The sequence below is a fragment of the Carassius gibelio genome, chromosome A23 (assembly GCF_023724105.1).
Source record: "Carassius gibelio isolate Cgi1373 ecotype wild population from Czech Republic chromosome A23, carGib1.2-hapl.c, whole genome shotgun sequence".
Lineage (NCBI taxonomy): Eukaryota > Metazoa > Chordata > Actinopteri > Cypriniformes > Cyprinidae > Carassius > Carassius gibelio.
In genome coordinates, this window is record NC_068393.1 from 3,390,997 (window position 1) to 3,413,663 (window position 22,667).

At 38.7% G+C, this 22,667-nt stretch overlaps 1 protein-coding gene across 4 annotated transcripts in view; it reads right to left on the minus strand.

Moving 5' to 3' along the window:
• The window catches only part of LOC127944691 (IQ motif and SEC7 domain-containing protein 1), a 92,491-nt gene that overhangs the window by 45,502 nt on the left and 24,322 nt on the right, over window positions 1-22,667 (minus strand). Inside the window, exons 4-5 of one of the 4 annotated variants that reach the window (XM_052540868.1) lie at window positions 18,540-18,626; window positions 15,603-16,621 (exon numbers count right to left, since the gene is read on the minus strand). The exons of 1 other annotated variant lie outside the window; for it this stretch is intronic. In XM_052540868.1, the coding sequence (XP_052396828.1) occupies window positions 16,558-16,621; window positions 18,540-18,626 (151 nt within the window). In that variant the 3' untranslated portion in view covers window positions 15,603-16,557. Of the gene's footprint in view, window positions 1-8,132; window positions 8,225-15,602; window positions 16,622-18,539; window positions 18,627-20,607; window positions 20,706-22,667 lie in introns of those variants that run through there. 2 more of the 4 variants (XM_052540865.1, XM_052540864.1) reach the window with 2 other exon arrangements.

The window sequence follows — 22,667 nt, forward strand, 5'->3', positions numbered from 1 at the left end:
GTTATGGATGGCATCATGGCCAGGTCCTGCAGAAACTAGCTGAAGTCATTGATTCATGTAGAGTAGAAGCCAACAGGGCCAGGCCAGTAACATTGCAGGGGCTGATCCACTTTGCGAGACAATGGGGTGAGGCACTAAGCAGTGACACAAAGGAGTGGTCCCTGCTGTCACCTGGAGGCAACTAGAGCTGAGAGCTGAGAGCTGATATTGATCACCAGCTGAAGTTCTCACACCAGATCACCATAGGTCTAAACATTTTTAACAGGTGATCTGTAAGACATTTTAGATTTAGATTTTCAGAATCCTGCTCCCATGGCTATATTAGGCAGGGAGTACAGCATTCACCTGTGTCTACAAAAGTACATAGCACCTGATCATTATCTTTTATTCAAACAACTCATATGATGATATTAAATTACCTATGTATCTCTAATATACTGTAGCAGGATGATAGATTTATAAAACTATATATATACATGAATTCTGAATATAAACTGTCATTTTAAACTCCTACACAAATGCATGTAATTAAGGTCAGTGATGGGAGATCGCAAGGTTATCTCAATTATTTTTCCTGCTGTGAAAGTGGACTTTGATCCAAAAGTTATCTGTGAGGTTTTTAGCTTTTTCTTTGCATTTACATAAGGAAGACTGGTTTTGAGTTGGTTCCTCCTGTAGGAGATATTATACTGAATCATTCATGAGGATATCACATTCCCTATCTGACCAAATGCAGAGCACACAACACCCTCAGGACAGAAACAACAATTCCACCGGTCAGGAGCAGCTTACATAGGAGGCTTTCAGATATGATTTCACATTGTTTATAGTTTTTTACCCAGCAGATGGGGCAACAACATCACATTTGAGCGCTAGTTACCATTACTGAACAATTGTCAAACCTGTTCGCATAGATGCTGCCACCACAATGGGGACACATAGAACTGTAACCACTGTAAAACATGTAAAAAGAAGAAAATAATCAACTAACTTGAGACAACCCACATAGCAAACGGTCTTGGCCCACATGTGACGTCTTTCCCGTAAAAACTTGAGATACAGGGCAGCTTGTGGATGGAGTTTTTCTGAAGGCTGTCCATGATGTATGATGTACTGAAACACCTGACAGTGTTGATATGAAAACAATCTACTGTAGCCTACAGCGCCCATTATATTATACACACACACACACAACACTCTTAAGTGCTGTCCACTCGAGTGTTCCAGCTGTTTCCTGTGCTGCTGAACCTCAGCTAGACGACTATTATGACTACATGAGATTCAGCAAGGAAACCCAGATTCGCTGGGATAATACGCTGGGAATTAAATGCACTGCAAACCCTCACACTCTCACATACAGATTCATGCACTACAGCACTACTGCATGAGCGCATCACAAAGCCTAACCCCTCTGCTCCTTGCAGCCAATACATTTGCTCTCTGAACCCTGACCCCTTCGCCTGAGTCCCACCAGAGACCTGCCTGCCTCCCAATTATAAAAGTTACATTAAAATGTATTTGTTTAGAAGACGCTTGTATCAAAATTGACTTATAAATGAGGAACTTTAAAAGCAAGTTTGGGCAAGTTAATGTAGTTACCACCAACTGATGAATGGGATATAGCTCACAATCACCTAAGATATCAATTTTCATGTAGATTGCTAGGATAAAATAAATCAAGCTGAAATTCCAAACGGATTGTTTAATTTTCACTTCACAAAGAGCAGATTAACTGTTTACATCAGTTTATTTTTTTATTTTTTTAAGCTGCCAACCACTGCCAGAATTTTTCACTGCCACTTTTTTTTCAATTGAATTTGGGTACATTTTCATAAAAATAGCAAGATTTTTAACAAAAAGCTGCGAAAATGGGCTTTTTTTTTTGCCATTGCGCCATTATTGGTTCAGATTCAAAACAATGATCAAATTATAAATGGAGTAGATAGAATCCTACCTCACTTTCTGGGCTGGAATGTCATTCAGTAAAGTTACGCATTTTTGATTCACATGCTGCTTAATAATTCATTTTATCTGCACCCCAGCAGAGTCGAAGCAGAACTCCTGTCATACAACATGTCCAGGACGCTACGCTCCATATGACTAGTAAGCCAATTCTCAAATAACTGCTATGATGTCTTTTGTTCTACCTGCTTAAATGATAGAAGTACTTGTGCTGTCCAATCTATTAAGACTGTGTCTGTTCTCCAAATAGTGAGATCAAAATATAAATTTAATGTATGAGCTAGAAAAAATCTGATTGTGATTAAACCAGAAAAATGTAAAATAAATGAAGAAAAACTATTTTTAAACTTTGGGCTCATAATCATTAGATCACTCACACCCAAAGCAGTTATTGTAAATTAAATGATCACAGATAATAGTTTTGATGTACAAACCCGTTTGTTAGGACACTGTACAAATTGTGTACAAAAACAGAATGCAATGATGTGGAAGTTTCAAATTTCAATATATTATATTTAGATATGGCTTCTTTTTTTACCTACAGAGTTTTAGCCGGCAACGGTGAATGTGCACGGTGGATTGTGTTCACCGACAATGTTTTCTGGAAGTATTCCTGAGCCCATGTTGTGATTTCCATTACAGTATCATTCCTGTATGTGATGCAGTGCTGTCTAAGGGCTGAAGATCACGGGCATCCAGTATGGTTTTCCGGCCTTGACCATTACGCACAGAGATTGTTCCAGATTCTCTGAATCTTTGGATGATATTATTTTCTGTAGATGATGATAACTTTAAAATCTTAGCAATTTTTCTATGAGATACTCCTTTCTGATATTGCTACACTATTTTCAGCTGCATAATTGGGGGAATTGGTGATCCTCTGCCCATCTTGACTTCTGAGACACACTGCCACTCTGAGAGGCTCTTTTATACTCAGTCATGTTGCCAAGTGACCTAATAAGTTGCAAAATGGTCCTCCAGCTGTTCCTTATATGTACATTTAACTTTTCCGGCCTCTTATTGCTACCTGTCCCAGCATTTTTGGAATGTGTAGCTCTCATGAAATCCAAAATAAGCCAATATTTGGCATGACATTTCAAAATGTCTCACTTTCAACATTTGATATGTTATCTATATTCTATTGTGAATAAAATACAAGTGTATGAGATTTGTAAATTATTCCATATCTCTCTAGAAGGAAACTAGTAGTCTTGAGAGCAAATGGAGAAAAACTAAGTTGGACGTTTTGAGAATATGTACCAATATGTACCAGCTATTTAAATATTCCCTCACAGTTTAACAGTAATGACTTTATGAATTTCTTGACTGATGAAATAGATAAAATTAGAAATACAATAACAATGTAGATTCTACAGAGTCTAATACTTCAGTTTCATCCATGACACCCAAAGATAAACTGCAGTGCTTTACAACTATAGGACAGGAAGAGCTAAATAATCTTGTACACTGCAACTAAACCAATAACATGTTTATTAGATCCTCTACCCACTAAATTACTGAAAGAGTTGTTACCTGTAGCCGAAGAACCGCTTCTCAATGTTATTAACTCGTCATTATCTTTAGGTCACGTCCCAAAACCATTCACACACACTAGGAAGCCACAAATAGATCCTAATGAATTGGCAAATAACAGGCCCATTTGGCCCAAGTTGTTCACTCAATTGTGTTCCTTCCTGCAAAAATATGATCTGTATGAAGAATTTCAGTCAGGGTTTCAGGCCCCACCATAGCACAGAAACTGCACTTGTTAAAATTACAAATGACCCGCTCCTTGCGTCAGATCAAGGCTGCATCTCATTTCTAGTCTTACTTGATCTTAGTGCTGCGTTCGACACCATAGATCATGACATACTCATAGATCAATTACAAAACTATTCAGGTATTCAAGGACAGGCTTTAAGATGGTTTAGATCCTACGTGTCCGATCACTACAACTCTGTTTATTGAAATGGGGAGTCATCTCACCAGTAAAATATGAAGTGCCACAGGAAACTGTTCTAGGTCCTCTGCTTTTTTCAATATACATGTTGCCCCTTGTAATATTATTAGAAAATACGGGATTAGTTTCCAGTGTTATGCTGATGATACTCAGCTATATATCTCAAAGAGACCAGATGAAACTTCTAAATTATCTAAACAGAGTGTGTTCAAAATTTAAAAGATTGGATGACCAATGATTTTCTTATATTAAATTCAAATAAGACAGAGATATTACTTTTTGGACCAAAAAACAGTTCACAGAATCTTGTAGATTACAATTTGCAACTAGACGGATGTACTGTTACTTCCTCTACAGTCAAAAATCTGGGTGTTATATTAGACAGCAACGTGTATTTTGTAAACCATATTTCCCAAGTTACAAAAAAAGCATTCTTCCATCTTAGAAACATTGCCAAGCTACGAAACATGTAGTTCATGCTTTCATGACCTCTAGACTGGACTATTGTAATGCACTTCTAGGTGGTTGTCCTGCATCTTCAATCAAACAAGCTACAGGTAGTCCAAAATGCAGCGACTAGAGTCCTTACCACGTCAAGAAAATATGATCATATGACCCCAATTCTACAGGAAAAGTACTGTATAACAAAGCTGATTTTCAATGCACTAAAGTCAACATATCAGACTATTATTATCGGTTCAATAAATAGAAAAGAGAGGCACACTCACATCCCGGGCAGCACACAGGAGCTCAAAGCAGACCACTGATGTCAGCCAAAGACACAAGCACCTTCAACTCAACAATCAGACGGCAGTACTGAATGATCCATGAGCTGCTGTCACACTCCACAGTGTGCTGTCCAAATCTGCTGCAGGTTGAGACAGTCAGTAAATAAGTAATGCTGTCTGCTGTCTCAGATGAGTAGATCGAGTTATCTGAGGTCTCCAGTGTCATGCTGAATCTCTGCTGAGAGTTTCTTCTCACAAACATCATCTACTTCATAGAAATTCTCATTCAAATGGAGTTTTTGCTTTAATTTGCTTCACAAACAAAGTCAGATTAAATTAATACAAAAACATCAGTATGAACTTATCTCTTTCCCATATTCATTTAATATTTTCCCAGTGGGGGAATGTAGACTGGTAAAATATCTACAAAATAAAATAAATAAAATATGAAATTATATTTTTTTTATTTTATTATTGCCTTTTTAGAACAATATTTAAGAATATTTATTTTGATAAAAGTTAAGACAACCCTGCACACAAGTTTTCATTACTGTAGTCAAAAGATATAATTCTAATTAAATATGATATAAAAATATAATTTTAAGAATATGTTGAAGTCTGCAATCTGTTGTGGGTTTTTTTTCTATTTTGTGCTTTATTCTGTGTTCACATACCATTGGACTGCTTCTGAAGGATTTGTTTAAGAACTACAAACACAAATTAAAAGCATTAAAAGAAAACTACAAACATGGTGGATGTTCGCAACCAACGGTTTAAAATGCATTATGCAAAAAAATATGAGGATATGAGCATTTACTGCATAAAGACCCACAGTGTTTGGCAGATCAATGTGCTACATTTCTCTCCAATACGGTAGGAAGTTAAATGAAATGAAATGTGGAAGATGTGAACTGTGACAAGATGATTGACTGACCAGTCTACTGTGCGACAGAGAGGCAATTGTATGACGTGATAGTATGTCCCAAAGCTTGCCTACTCAAAAGTGTGTACTTTTTCTTCACCAAAAGAGTACACACTTTAATGGCATAGCATAAGTAGGCACATTGGGACACAGCACTATAGTCTCTGTCATAAACCTTCTTGTCTCTCACCTTTGTCTCATTTCCATGGTTAGTTCCCAAGTCTGGTCTTGTACTGTATCGCGTATCTTGTCAGTGACGTGCGCTTACTTGGCCATTTGTTGTAATAAACAGAAAAGTATGTTCAAGCACCAGCAAAACCCTGCGTACAGATATATTATTTGAGAGAAGCATTCAATCAGCAGAAGTTAAAAGCAGCTCATAAGTGTATTTATTTCTTGTCTAAGCGTTTAGCGCAGTTGTCGTTGCTATGAAACACTTGTTGTTGTTTTTTAGTGTGTAGCATCCTGAAATCTTGTTGGTCTCGTATTGTATCGCGTACCTTGTCAGTGTCGTGAGCTTGCTTGGCCATTTGTTTTGATAAAAAGGAAAGTGTGTCCAGCTGAATTAAATTTGAGTATTGTTGGACAAATATAAAAACCTTAGTATACTGCGGCAGCAGTCACAACAGCCCTTCTTGTGTGAAGACTGAAGAGTGTAAAGACCATTGACTCCACCATTGATCCCTACTATCACTATCACTCGCATTTTTCATCAAGCACGGTGAGTAATGGCTTCTCCTGCTATTGTTATTTGCACCTCTTGCCACATGTACAGTTTATCTATCTCTGTCGCAGATGAGGGATTCACATGTGATAAATGCAGGGAAATAGTTAGGCTGACAGAGAAGATTTCAGAATTAGAGACACGCATCCAAACTTTGATTCAGGACAGTAAGAATCTAAGAAAACAGTAAGAAGACAGAAGAATGGCATCTACGCTAATATTTGTCTGTTTCTCTCAGTAGAGGTACTGGTCTGCTTATCTCTAATGGTTGGAAATTTAATCCTTTAGCATCTCTGAATATCAACAGCTCCTTTGAATCACATTCAGCCACTATTACCCACCCTCTTAAAATTCATTTTATAGTTGTCGCCCTCCAGGGCCACTTGGTTACTTTGTGTAAAAATTAGATGTGCTGCTCTAAAATTTTCCTGAGGATGGTTCTGCTTGGAGACTTCAGCATCCACCTTGATAAACCTCAGGCTGCAGACTTCCACACTCTGCTTGCCTCTTTTGATCTCAAGAGAGTGTTAACTACTGCTACTCACAAATCAGAAAACCAACTGAACCTTATTTACACATGACACTGCTCCACTGATCATGTACTGGTTACTCCTATGCACACCTAAGATCACATCCTCCTCATTCCTAACATAAACATGGTTCCTGACACAACACAATAGAGCTGAAGATCGGGCTTAATTTATATAATTTTACACAGACTCAGGCTTGCGCTCCGGTTTGTGAGGTAAATGAGCGGCCATGTGATGTGTTTTTCGATTAGTGTGAGAAAGATACAAAAATGGATGCTGAGTAGGTGAAATGGAGGCTTGCCTCTGGTGATTACGTTTTAGTTGCACCAGCAACTAAAGCAAAGTCTGAGATGTGGAAAAGTTTTGACCATGTTTATCATGATAATAATGAGCCAGTGGGTTATATTGCTGGACTCACCATCAGTGAGTACAGGAACGCACTGGAGCCATCTACAGTGGATTCAATAATTTTCCTCCACAAAAACACGTAGGCCAAGCCTAATTTTGGTGAATAAAGTTTTTTCAAATGATAACTTCAATTTTATGTGCCCTCCAGAAGTTTGCACTCTCCAAGTGAACGATGCCTTGTGGTGCCATCCCAAAGAGATTCAAAATCACTTTCATGGACCTTTTCCTGGACTGTGCCCAGCTGGTGGAATGACCTCCCGATCTCAATTCGTACAGCTGAGTCTTCACTCATTTTCAAAATCTAAAGACTCATCTTTTTCGCCAGCACTTAACCAACTAATACTAGCACTTACTTTTTCTTTTTTTTGTCTAAAAAAACAAAACAAAAAACAACAACAACCTGGCTACGTGTTCTGTACTAGACTAACTGGCACTTGTATACTGTTGTTCTCTTGTTGGTCTGATTGCTCCTATTGTTCTCATTTGTAACTAAGTATTAATTTAGTCATAAATGCATAATGTTGGCATTATTCTTTTATTAAATTTCAGCTGCTAGTGGCGAAGCAAATCCGACGAAGCCTTTATCTTTATCTAATTTCATTTTTGCAAAATACTATAATAAATAGATAAATAATAAACCATTTACAAAAGTTTAGAATGACTGATTTACTAACCATAACCAGCTGAAAACAGTGCCTATACAGCTATTGGTATATTGGTTAACATTAACCAGTAGCCCACATGGTCAAGGTGACATTAGCTGAAAAGTCATTTTGATAAACAATTAAAACACAAAACAACTCACAATGTCTGTTCAATTTAAATTATGCTTGGGTCAATACAGAATTATTTTGAGAGCATGCAAAATGTTTTTATTTGACAAGCAACTCACACTTACCTTTTGAAAAATGCGCTATTAGGCTGTAGGCACAAAAACTGCCAGTAATCCAAACACAGAGCTTTAAATCTTGACATTTTCAGGCTTAAACACTCAGTCACATGGCAAAATTATCAACCTCCATTTTCACCTGAGAACCACAAGCCAAAGATTCATGCAGCAGATGAACATCAATGTGCATTTATCAAGATGACTGCAGGTCTTTCAATGCTGCAATGAGTCTGATGGGCCAAATACTCATGACAGTCCAACAGTCCAGCTTTCTGCTTTCTCCTGCATCTGTGAAGAACCCAAAGCATCCTGAAGAGCTGACAGCCAAACCCTGTACACTGTGTATCCAGGAGGAGATTCATACAGTATTCAGCCTCTTTGATAAGGAAACCAGGTCAGCTCCAGATCCATCCTCACTGCATCAGCTTCTACACATAGATCCAGCAAACACCAGAGAATGGAGTCTCTGACATGCATCTCAGCATATATATCAGATTGACATGCATTTGCTGGCTATAAGAGTGAACTTCCAGAGTACAGATGATCCTTGCTGCAGGATTTTCCTCAACTCTTCTCTACGAGTGCATTTCAGCCACTGCATCCATGAAGAGATTTCCACCTATATATGCTGAATGCCGGTTGCCTGGCAACAACATCACTACTAAACTTGCAAATGGTTTGCTGACAATACTCTGTTGGTTCAGCTGTCAGAGGGGAGGGACTCCCTCATCCTCAAAACAATGATGTCATGTACACAAAACACAGTGTATATTAATTCTACTGCATTGAAAATAGTGTGCTCTTGCAGCAAATAGAGACATGTGAAGCAGCTTTTCTCACCAGACCCATCAGTAAGGCTCAAGTACTCCTCCAAAGGGCCATTATTACAATGATTCACAACAGAAGCTCTGGAAACGTACTTATTATTATTATTATTATTATTATTATTATTATTATTATTATTATTGTGCAATAAGTAGATTTTAAAATTTGCAGAAAATGTGAGTGATTGTTGCCTAAAACTATTATGTTAGGGTGTCGCTAAATGAGGTTTTCTGAGTGTTTGATGGCTTGAAAATATGCTATAGCTGTTCAGGTGGGTAATACTCAAATCAAAAGAGCATATTCTCAAGATGTAGAACGGTTAGTTTGTTCATTCATAACTTCCAGGCTAAAGCACTTTTGCTTTTCTTTTTTGGCTGCTTCCAATAATAATCTGTGGTTTGTTAAAAAACACAGCAGTCAGAATTCTAACAAGGGCCAGAAAACATGACCACATTAGTCCAATATTACCATAAATACACTGGTTATGCATTACATTCAGTATCATTTAAAATAAAATACTCTAGTTTTTAATAAAATGCCACGGTCACTAGACTAGAGCACGCACAAATTTTATACACTGCATGGGTTGTAGTCTCACATAGCCGGACCTTCAGACTGATGGCTGAAGGTCTGGAATCTATGGCAGCTTTCATTGGACAAGGCCTGTCCATAATCACAGTTTGTTTCATTCAGCGTCACGTATCGTGCTATGGAAATGTCGCTACGTTAACAGGCCAGTGAGTAAAATACTCTGATGTATTTTAAAGATTCTATGAAACAAACTTCAAATATTTGACATACTTTTGAATATCCAGTGTTTAGCTGATCCTGATAAGGGCTTGCCATCACAGTTGTAAACTCAATGGCTTTCTTCTTTCGTGAGGTGGTTTGGCGCCACAATATTTTTGTTTCCACATCTCCTGGAAATCTTGTATAATTCAACCAATCCGATGACGGCTTCGACACTCCTAAAGTGTTTCCACTTTTGTGTCCCATAAACATCAGATGTTTAGCCAAAAGTCCGTGGGTGTTAATGATATAACACTGTAATAATGATGTCACACTCTGTCTAATTCAACAGAATACATCCAAAGTGTAAAAATATACATGCTACTCCTCTTTACTTCAACAAATGCAGGTTTATAGTTTGTGTTCTATTAATTCAACTAATAGGTCACACCATAGTTGATCAATCTTATATTGGTCACAAACTTTGGAATGCTGTGAAATTTGAATGTGCTTGTGTTTTCTGTCTCCTGCATTCGCATTCTGAATGGAAGAAGATGCCCCTTTACTGTGGGAATGGGTTGTCTAATAAAGAAACACCAATTAGACACTATCAGTGCTTTGTGTCATAGCATGTGCAGGTACCATCATATTCACCTCCTCCACACAGTACCTCATTCTATGAACAGTGCATTTTCAAGCTGAAAACACATGCTTCAGTTTGGATTGATTAGTGCAGCTCACAGGAGACAGTATCAGTTTGCAGCATATACTAGATGCATGGAAGGATTCATGACAGTCTGCAAACATCAACCATTAGCATGGAAAGAGTCATAAAAGGCTAACAAAGAAGAGAACATGCACACTTTATGTAGTTTTAAAACAGCTGCAAATTATTCTACTTGTCACAAAAAACGGCATCACTGATGAGATGATTTCTTCATTTTTTAAGCATGAACTATATAAAATATTGAAAAAAAAATGTGCGCATAAAAAGAAAAGAGACATGTTAAGGAAAAAAGAGCACTGATAGAGTCCAACATTTATCCAAGTGTCCTCATCAGTTGTAAAATGATGACAGTAACACTAGTCTATATCATGAACTGCTTCACTGAAGGTGTGAACTGGACCATCAGCAGCATCATTCACCCAAACCACTTGTCATCTGTATATCGGTGAGAATGCTTGAGTCTGTCCCAACGTCTCGGGCCATTAGCAGAAAACACCCCGCACAGACAGCCAGTCCATCACAGGGCTCACATTCACTCACACCTGTGGGCAATTCACCGATTACACGTCTTTAGGATTGTGAGGAAACGTCTCAGGTTACGAAAGTCAACATGGTTCCCTGAGTAGGGAACAAGACACTGCATCTTCTAGTGGTCGCTATGGGGAACAGTATACCCATGCCACCATGCTCAGGGGAGTGCAGGCCAGAATCATGGTGAACACTAAGTACCAACACTACCATTTCCACGGGAGTTGCCCCTGGGACGTTTAGACGGCTGTCTGTGACAGTACCCCTTACGGCCAAAGGCCTAAGCTACATACCCAACTTAATTGTTAGGGCCTCAGCAAGGAAAGATTCCTTTAAAGGGATACGGCTAAGAACCTAGCATTTTATACTAAGTCTTGCCTGTTACACAGGGGCTACCGCTAGCTTTCGCACAAACTTGCTGAAAGAGCTGTCTCAATAGATCTCTAGTAGCAACACCCTGTTTAGATAGGTTTCCAAGGAAACATAGGTGGAGTGGCGCCCAAGATGAATGGGGCTTTTACCAACTCAAGAAAGGGCACGAAGCAACCACGTGAAGCCCTCACCATATAGGATTTTAGCAAGAACTCAGAATACTAGCGTGCAAACTTACCACAGTGTGGATTTCAGAAAGTGTGCAAAGACTTCACGTGCACACTTACCATAGCATGGATTTTCAAATACCATTCTGACAGAGCAGCTCATAGATGGATTGGTGCATCTGAAAACAGGGTCATCAACTCAATCTGTGGAAGTAATACTGGAGCACTTTGGGGAAAAAAAACAGAGAACTCAGTCTCATATGAGAAGACAACTCAGAGCTCAGAGTAGCGCGCTCATAGGCGACCCTTCTTGGAAAAGGGGAGTGCTGCTAAACTCGACCAAAATTGCCCAAATAGCTCCTCATGTTGAGGGAAGCAATGCTTGAAGTGTATAAACAAATACATACTGACTGAACGGAACCCAAGGAACCAAGGTTTAATCATCTCAAGAAAGGGAACAAGGCGGAGCGCGTAACTCTTACCATACAGGATTTCAGTGTGCAGAGTCTTGCGTGCACACTTACCACTTACTTGGATTTTAGAAAGTGCGCGAAGTGTTCACGTGCACACTGACCACCATGTGGTTTTAGTGTGGTTTTCATGTGGCTAAGTACAAAGCTTAGCGTGTGTACCTAAAGGTTCCTAAGCATCGCAGATGCGTTGAATCGCACGGGAGAGGCAAGCTCAAATTTTCCAAACCTTGGGCAAGGGGAGCATCACCTGAGGCAGCATATACAAGAAAACGAAACGAAAATGAAGCTGGATGGCTGGTACTGACGAGTGTTTAGTAATTACTGTAACTGAGCACTGCAAAGGAAACTCACAGAGTTTATTAGTAGACACATAACCACCAGAAATTTAATACACATAAGTTTATACAGAAAGGGTTACATACTCACCCACCCTCCTGCACTGGAGCCCCGCTCAAGGGGCACCTCCTTTTAGTCCGGACCATAAGTTGCTATGAACATAGAACCAGCCAAAAACATTATAGGTCCAGCATAGGAGACTGTTATGTGAGAGGTTTCCACCTAACCTCGATCAGGTGGAGAGCTGGTGGTTACAGTGGAATTAGGACGGGGAAGATAAAAGCAGAAGTAAAAAATCCCTAAAAGGAACGAGTAGATACCTCAGTATCACTCTGTTTCGGATGAGAACGCTGCCTCATCTGGATCACATCCCTTAGGTTCTGCTTACCTCCTCGTGACCCACGATTCCTCTTACCCCTGCCCGCAGGTGGGGGAGGAGTGCGAGTCACGACACTAGCCTTCTGTGCCAGTCTTTGATCCTCAGATCAAGACAGGCCAGGACCCCTATGTTGTTCAGGCTCAGACCCGGACCTTCGTGGATTGAAGGATCTGAAAGCAACAGAGTGTGCCTTCGTCTCTCTGAACCTCCAGATCAATAGTCCTGCCCATGGTGGAGACGGCCTGCTTGGTAGCACGGAGAGAGATCTTTGGTGTGGAGCAGCTTGGCTACCTAATCAGGAGAAAGGCCCTCGCCTCTATCCAGGTCTCTTAGCAGATCAATCTGATATGCTTGAAGCACCACCATCGTGTGTAATAAAGCCACAGCCTGATCTGCTGCTGCGTATGCCTTGCCATTTAAGAGATATGAATTTCTTGAAGGGGCTTAGATGGCAAGGAGGGAGATTAAGAGAGGATGTCTCCCCTGCAGAAAGAATTTTCTTTTTAGCACTTTCTACAGGGGGCATCCTCTCATTGCCATTTTCGCAAATCGCCTCAATGTCGGCACAACTCTTATGCCGAAACCGATGGATGCAAGAAGAAAACGGCCTCTTTCATTTCTTTCCAATCTCTGTATGGAAATCTTGTAGAAATAGAAGGCTCACCTGAGCTGGAGGGCTATAGTAAGAAATGATCACTAAGGTTTTTTTTTTTTTTTTGTGGCCTCACAGCATCACCTTGTTAGCGCACTCTCATGACAAGTCCAACTTTGCCGAGGCGTAATCCATAACCTCCAATTGCTAAACATACGCAGGGCAGGAGAATTGAGAAAGCTCAGCCTCAGCTTATTCACAGCGGTGGGTCCTGAACTGCGGGAAGCAGATGGCTGCCTTTTTTCCTTTTTTTTCAATGAACGAGAGCGGAGCTTTTTCATTGAAAAAAATGCTCACAATGAACGCAGATTTCCTCCTCAAACATCGCGTGTGTGCTGTTATCAAATAACGCAGACACGGATGCACACATTGTCGAAATACTTGCTAGTAGTCACTAGGGCTGTCAACGAATATTCTAAATTCGAATATATATTCAAATAGTAAAAAAAAAACGAATTTCGAAGGTGAAAATTAATATTCAAATAAAAAGAAAATGTGGAAAAAAAGGCCCGCGGTAGTAGAGGCGTGGTTGTCTGCTTTGCGAGTGGGCGCGCTAGTGCGTCTGAGGGTTCAGGGACAGGTCACAGGAGTCGCACTGTCTGGCACAGCATCACTGCTGAAAGTTGACGCGTCTTCATGGAAGATGCCAGCAAGTGCAGAGCCCAACTCGACCGCAGCAGAGAAAATTAGGTAAAATTGTTGACCCGCGAGACAAAGTTGTATGCAAGCTATTTAAGATACAGTTAGCATACCATTCGACCACGAGCAACATGAGGTCACATCTCAAAAATGTGCACCCAAATGAGCATGGCATAATGTGTGGAACTCCAGCTAAACAGTCACGTCTTGACACTTAATGTTACTTTGCATCGCCCGCCACAAGCTCTTTGTCTGCAACACAACAAGAGGCCATAATGGATAAAATAGTTTCGTTCATTTGTAAGGACATGATGAGACCGATCAGTATCGCGGATGGGGCAGGCTTCGGGGAGTTCTGTCAAGCAATGGATCCGAGGTTTGATTATTTATCGTTTCATGTCAAGGAAAAGTTCCATGTTTACCACAGCACAGCTCGCTCGGAGCATTCAATGTCAGTTCTATATGCTGTAAAACTTCAATTTATATTAATAATATTTGTTAAAATCACTGAATGAAATATATTTGGGATAACAGTCACGACCTTAAATTGTTTGCACAAAAATTTGTTTGTTCATTTAAACCGTTATGCGTAGAGAACGTGAGGGTGAGAGAGCATGAGGTCTGCAGTCTTGGCCATTAGTTGATTTCCTTGTTTTTGAGTAGGTAATACATTGTCATATGTTTAAACTTAAATAGACTATCTATACAAGTAGTTATCTCTCTTTGTATTATTTTGGCCTGTTATTGACGTAATGCGCGTCATTGACAACATGCGCAACCAGATGTTCGAATAGTTCGAATATTCGTGTATTTTTTAGAGGGACTATTCGAACGTCATTTTTGCGCAATTTTGACAGCCCTAGTAGTCACCATGATATACAGAGAAAGACGTGTTCTCCCAGTGCCTGTTTACAGTTGCGCCGGTAGTGACGTCAGAGGCTGATTTTCAAATAAAAATCAGCACATAACAGATTTGTTATACTGTACTTAGAAGTATGTGAACTGGGATTGAGCCATCATCTTGATGTAATGATCTGTGTTGTCCACTAGAGGCAGGGTAAGAGCTTTTCACACATGAAACAGTAAACCGTGGGTCATTCTAAACCCAAGTGAGTGTGATTTCACCAAGTACATCATGTTACTCGATCAACATTCTTGTTAATCCTGGAACAACATGCCAATTAACCAAATAAAATTGAAGGATAACTTTTCAGGAAATATCTGTTTTAGGCGAAACAATCAGGGTTAGGTGCTTCTACACCCTTGTTTATCAGCTATCTTTTACACTGATTTTAGTAATAAGTTATGGGTAAGGTTAGGTTTAGAGGTAGGGATTGGGTTTAGTCTATATTTTTGGACAGTAATGTTGATCCAGGATCATCAGAACATGTTGATCCAGGAAGATGTCTAACTTGGCAAAATAACAGTGACCCTAAACCCATCCATTTTTTTTTCATCACACAATGTAACTATATTATCAGCCAGCTCCTTATATAAAGTTGGCTATGTAAGTTTGTCTAGCTTTCTGCTAGTGTACTCATGTAGTGTGATATTTACTATATATTGTAGCAAAACTTAATTGTTGCCCAGTTCTGATCTGCTAAATGATATATAAAGATAGTAAGAATACGATATTAAACATTAACATCAAATAATTTGAAATAATCTGTATTGTGAAAAACTCTATATACATAAACTTGACTTACAGTATAACATTAGCCAGCCATGCGCTCAGCTTTACCTTTCATTTACAGTGAGCGACAAATGAACAGGAAGTTAAATCAGCCATGTTCTGGATTCAACATTTGAAAAAATAAAAATAAATAAAAGCAAAAACAATATATGATGAGATGATACCATGTGATGAGGTCATGTGGCAATCATGCAGAATACTGTTTAAGACATAAATATTGCTTAAACTTTCACATAAAAAAACAGATAAGCAGTATACAACATGTACTTATAGTATAATGCAACAATAGTATACCATTTTGGACAGTCCTTATTATTCACTCAAGAATAACTAAAAAACTATGCACAAATGAAAAAAAAAAAAAACACACAACTTTCCAGATATTGAGTGCCAAAAAGATAACAATAATGAATACAAAAACAATAATAATGTACAAGAGGGTCCAAAAAAGAAACCTTTAATTTGAACCTTTACATGCTCAAGACAATATGCTACTAATATCAGGCAAAACAAATACATCTGTAATACAGTAACTGATTCTTAAACAGATATTGCTTTTTCATTTCATGCATCACTCTTAGGTACTGAATGAAGTTCTCTTCCACTCGTTTTGTGCACAATACACTCAGTTCTCTATCTTTGTAATAGAGGTGCACATTTGAGGATCGACACTCGGCTGTATTCATAAGTTCTAGCCCTACAGTTGTGTTCTTCCAGTGTTTATAGACTGCACTTGTAAATGAACTACTGCAGGAAGATTTCCGTCTGTCCTACATGTGAATGCAACGGCATACACAATGATGTTTTTTCCCCCAGAGAAACACACTATTCCCTCAGTAGACAGATGCATGGATGGACGGACAGATGGATGCGTGTAGCTCTTTGTGAGAGAGGACAGATCCTTGTCATTCCTGCTATCTTGAAGGACTGCCGCTTCCAGATGGAGGACAGCAGAACTGATGCAGCATGCTATCATCCCTGTGAGAGAAGCACACTATAAGAACAGCATGTGAATGTGACGCACTGCACCCTCTAGGCCAGCACTTCTCAGCAAGCATTGCTTCAGGACTCAGGATTTTATGTCAGACGTCACGTGGCAGACCAAACACGTCATCAGAATTGTTTATCATATAAAGGTGAACAAAATGTTCTGACCTTGAACGCATATGGATACAATTTTGTAGTCGATATTCGACCAAATTATTTTGGCACATTTATTGAATGCGAAAGATGATTTTTTGAAGAATGTGAACTGCATATGGATAAATTTTTGTTGTTGACATTCAACCAAACTATTTTGGCACATTTATTGAATGCGAAAGATGATTTATTTGAAGAATGTGGGTAACCAAACAGTTTCTGGTCCTTGACTGGTTACCCACATTCTTCAAAATATCATCTTTTATGTAAAAAGGTTTGGAAAAACTTGTATGTGAGTAAATGATCACAAAATGTAAATTTTTGGGGTGGAACGATCCCTTTAACATGACTAATTAGACTAAATAAGAAAATGTATCATTTTGTTCACCAGAAGTGCAATTTACCAATATATTTAATGTAGACTGGGTGGTATTTTTTTTCCTTTTGTAGTTTGGTATATTGTTGGCATCTGCATCATTTGGCCTCTAATAAATGTGCCCAAATACCCAAGAGTTGGTCAGATGTCAAGTTTTTTCCACTGGTTGTATTTTATTTCTCAAACAGATCTGAGACTCATTTTAGGGTGGGTTGAGAACCGCTGGCTTAGAGATCCTAAAGCACATCTCATCTGACTTCTCTCCATGCTGTTTACTGAAGCATGCTTTATAGATCTATATTTCTATAGACCAATCCCAGTGTCAGCAGCACATGTGCATTACATGATGGCAGAAAACCAGTCAGCATGTTGTATCCAAAAACTAGCTAGCCAAGTCACTATGAATCTAAAAGATAATTGTTCTAACATTTTTAATGGTTTATCTGCTTATTTTATCTACTATATTCACTGGAACAAATCATGACTACAATTTACATTATAAGAAACTAAAAAACTAGTAAATTGTGTCCACAAATAAACAGGATGTGGTACCAGATTCTTAAAGAAAAGAAGTGAAGGTTAATAAAGATGCGACCCACAAAAAATGTATGGTCTGCTTTGGGAGAGAGAATGTGTTGATCACTGGATAACACTGAGCTTATGCTTTGAGTGTACATATTTGGGTCATTTTTGCAAGTTTGGTGTGTGACATTGACAAAAGATTGGTCTATAACACATGGTTCACATCATTTTTTTCCAATTTCAAAAATAAGCTAATAAAATTCCAGTTCATGAGAATAATAGGACAAACAACAGACTAGAGAGCAAACGGAGCCACATTCAAAGATTTAACAGGCTACATTTACACAGAGATTCACAACCGACAGAAAATCGCAAACACTGAAATTATTCACAATGCTCATATTTCATATTTCAAAAAACAACATTCATTCTCGTGAACTGGAACTACTATAAACAATAAACACAGGAGAAAAGAGTCACATCACATATCAGAATATTCGTCCTGACACTACAGATTCACAAATGTCATGTATATGTCTTCAAATACCCCAATGCAAAGATTTCAAGTTTGTTAAACAACAACTATATTTGTTTGTTTTTTTTACCATTAAATGGTTAAGAAATTCAGGTTCTGTAATTGTGAACCACTAAAATATTCAAACTGCTACTCTTCCATCATATTATTTGTGATACTGTACTGCCAACAATATTATTATTGACAACTTGTGTTATGCATAAAACCTTCCAAATGACTTTAACAGAGATCAAACAAACTCAGAACATTATGCAAGATCTAATTACATTGAGTGTGATCAGAACACATTCTGTCAGTCTAGAGAGTGAGTTCTGGCCTCTTACCTGCACTCAGAGAGAGGAGCAGGTACAGCTAGCTGCTTAGAGCACAATGGCGAGGGACAGCAGTACTGGTGCAAAGCATTTACACACCTACGACACAAGGAGAAACAAAGACGTCATCTACTCGACTCTACAGACACACTTCAGCCCATCACGTCTTGCAGTACTCTGGCCAAGGTGTAAAGATGATGATTCACATAGAAATTCATTCTCATTCAGAATCTGATGAAGTCAGGAAAATCAAATGATTTTCTTCTGTTTCCTTTCCATTATTAGGTGAACTGAAATCATCTCCAGATAACTTTACGATCACTCTCATCTTGTGAAACATTTCTGAACTGTTTGCTGCGTAAATGGTTGTGTTTGTGTCTGATACTGATGAATAAATGACAGGTGAAGATGTGAGTTTATTTCTCCATGAGTACTCAGGTCTTTATGTAGCTCTGCACCAGACTGCTGTCACATACACAACGCCACTGCTTCAGTCACAGATATCCATACACTTGAAACAGGTAACAGGAATAGTTCACAAATAGAGCTTCAATGTCACTCATACATTGAGATGTTTGTCAAACAAAATCACTTCTCATGGGCGATCATGCAAAAAAAAAAAAAAAAATACATCCACAGGAAAAAAAAAATGGATGCAAATATTGATGATATCATCTTGGCCACCTAATGTCAAGTGGGAAATTATGTCCCTGGCTGTAATGTAATGTAATATATATATGATGAGGATAAGATGAGGTATTTTGCATTGTCCCAAAACTCCTGTTTATATCATATTATTATATTATAATATTAATAATATTATGTATATTTAAAAAAATACATTGTGTATGTTGTCATTATTGTTATTATTATCATTATCATCATCATCATCATTATTTTATACCCATAATAATATATAAATCACAACATTCTGGCCTCTTTGTGCAGCCCTATGAACAAACACAGCAAACCTGTATTATTTTATTTTATTTTATTTTATTGCATATTTCAAATATATTTTTTATCAGAAAAATCACAAATAGATTTTTTCCCAGAAACTGTGCAGTCCTAAATACAAGTAAAGAGAATAAAGCCTTAGAGCAACAATACCAGTCATACAACACAAAATAACAAACTAAATATATTTTTGATTATAACGAAAACTGGATGCCACTGGCTGACATACAAATGCAATGTGATGAGGTCTTGGGACAACAATATAGCATACTACTAACTAAAATGTTTATCTTAGCACACTTCACACTGTTTAACATGATATTTCTGTTTATGCTATTTCTTCAAAAATAGCTGGCAGTTAAAAGTATGCACTGTGCAGCACAACCAGGACACTGGTATTCCTTGACCACCTTGAATTAGTGATTCACGAGCGAGGAAAGAGAACAAAACAAAACGCTGGATGAACATTCATTCTCAGGTGAACTAACCCTTTAAGCCAATGAATTAATGCTAAAGTGCCCTTTAGTTTAACCTCAGTCACCTTGAGAGGACTGAATCTCCAATAAACGCTCACACATCTCTGATGCTGTTTTCAAATGCTTATTGTACGCTTTATATGCTGACAAGAACAAGAATAAACAAAGTGCAAAAATAAAAATCTAAAGCTTCAAAAAGGTTTTTGCAGTTATTTGTGGGACAGATGGCCAGACTGAACGCTGCACATGAAGGAGAAATGCATCCAAAGACCACAGTTCATAGCAGCATAATGTGCTTGAAGCATGTTAAATCGCGTCATAATGCACATCAGCTACAGCCAAACACACACACACACTGGGTCACAGCCCCTGGTGTTTACAGGACACATGGAAACACCTCAGCTCAGCAGAGCAAACACAGAGCTATCACTGCCATTTACTGCACAGCTCATCCTGAACACATTATGAGTACAAACAAATGTGTGTGAAGAACGCTGCCTCACCATCATGACATTAGTCCATCATCACAAGCTCCCTGTGGAGCATACACACAATCTCAAGCAGTCTCCATGTAAAACACATGACGCAGCACCGCGGTGAACATCTGGAGAGCGCTGTCATGCATGCAGACTGCATCTGATACTCACATCATGCTGAGCCTGTGTGCCATGGCCGTGGGTCTGCGTGCACCCATGTGCTGTACACTTGCTCATTCACGCTGCTCACCGCTACTGCGCTGCGCTCCTGGCCCGTGATGTCGCACGCGCATCACACACTTACATACGCAAGATGTGGTTTGTTACAAGCTGTGGGGGAGCATGCACTGACGCCATGCAGAACAAGGAAATGAAATTGTATGTGTGTGTGTGTGTGAGAGAGAGACATCTAAACGTGTAAGACATGCTCTGCCTCCTCCATCTGCAGCCTTTAGTACAGTCCACAGCCAAGGCAGATGATTGGCTCTCTGGTGTCCATAGAAACAGGAGGAGAGAGACCCTGAATGCAGAGCCCATTACACACGTAATAATACATCAACATCACAGCCAGAGGTCAAGCAAGGAACAGAGAGAATCACTTTCTGTTCTGAGAAATTAAACAGCACGGCCAGTAAATTGATCATTTGTGAATGTCAATTCCATGTGTGGCACTGCCATGAATATAATGTCACTATCTGAAAAATGTAAATGGTCCTAAAAAAAAAAAAAATAGAGGTGTGCATGAAACCTGTCCACTAAACAGAATTATTATTATTACCCACCACCTGTCCGCTGTTGATTAACTATCAAACATATGTTGGTGCTACTGCTGTTAAATTGCAACATCACATGAAATTAAATCAAATAAATGTCACTTAATTCCAAAGAAAACTTAAAGGTACATGTCTGTAATGGTCCAGACTTCACTTGAGAAACTAATGGCACTTGACTGGTGTTTATGAATCATACTGAGCTGTTGTTCTGTACACATCCACTGCTGCTGGACATACTGTAGGATAAACAGAGCTGGAAATGTGAACAAAAAAAAGGGGATTAAAGGGTCCAATTGAGGTTACATGCTAAATATGGGACACAGCTAAATATAACATTTTTGGTAATTAAAATTTGTTAAGAAAACTTTTGCTGAGTTTTGTTGGATCAGTGTCTTATTTTTGTAGACTAAACATACTGAATCTGTGTTTTTCGGGCACTGGAATGTCTGTGCATTACTGTATGTACTGTAATCAGTCGGCTGTCACTGCAGTGTGAACTGGCTTTCAGATTTAATATGGAAAGGAAACTACAGAAAAAAGACTGTGATCGTTGTTAGTAATGCTGATTATGTGCGGTTTGAGAAGCGAGTAATTTCCATTGGTGTATGGCATGAATATTATATCTTCTACTACTCGTCTAACCATTTGCAATGTTTGATCTCCTCCACAGTGTTTTAAAATACAGTCAAGTCAAGTCACCTTTATTTATATAGTGCTTTAAACAAAATACATTGCGTCAAAGCAACTGAACAACATTCATTAGGAAAACAGTGTGTCAATAATGCAAAATGATAGTTAAAGGCAGTTCATCATTGAATTCAGTGATGTCATCTCTGTTCAGTTAAATAGTGTCTGTGCATTTATTTGCAATAAAGTCAACGATATGGCTTGTAGATGAAGTGAACCCAATCAAGCAAGCCAGAGGGGACAGCGGCAAGGAACTGAAACTCCATCGGTGACAGAATGGAGAAAAAAACGTTGGGAGAAACCAGGCTTAGTTGGGGGTCAGTTCTCCTCTGACCAGACGAAACCAGTATATAGCCACCAGATGGCAGTGCAGTTAAGTACAAGTTTAGAAACTAATGCAGAGATCATGCCAAATAACTTGATCCTGTTTAATATTTTGCCATTATCATCTGTCTCTGTCTGTCTATTTGTGCACTGACACAGTCCTGAGAATGCATTGCAAACTTATATATGACTAATACTTCTCATTGTCGAAATCATAATCTAGATCTAATACTGTCACATGCTGAGCACATGCTGATGCTGAGCTTTTGTTTGATTGCTGTAACTGTGTCTTTAAGATGCATCTGTTATAACATAAGTGTTATTATATTAGATTAGATTCAACTTTATTGTCACTGCACATGTAGGTACAAGGCAACGAAATGCAGTTAGCATCTAACCAGAAGTGCAATAAGCAGTAAGTACAGAATAAAGGTCTATAATATGTAC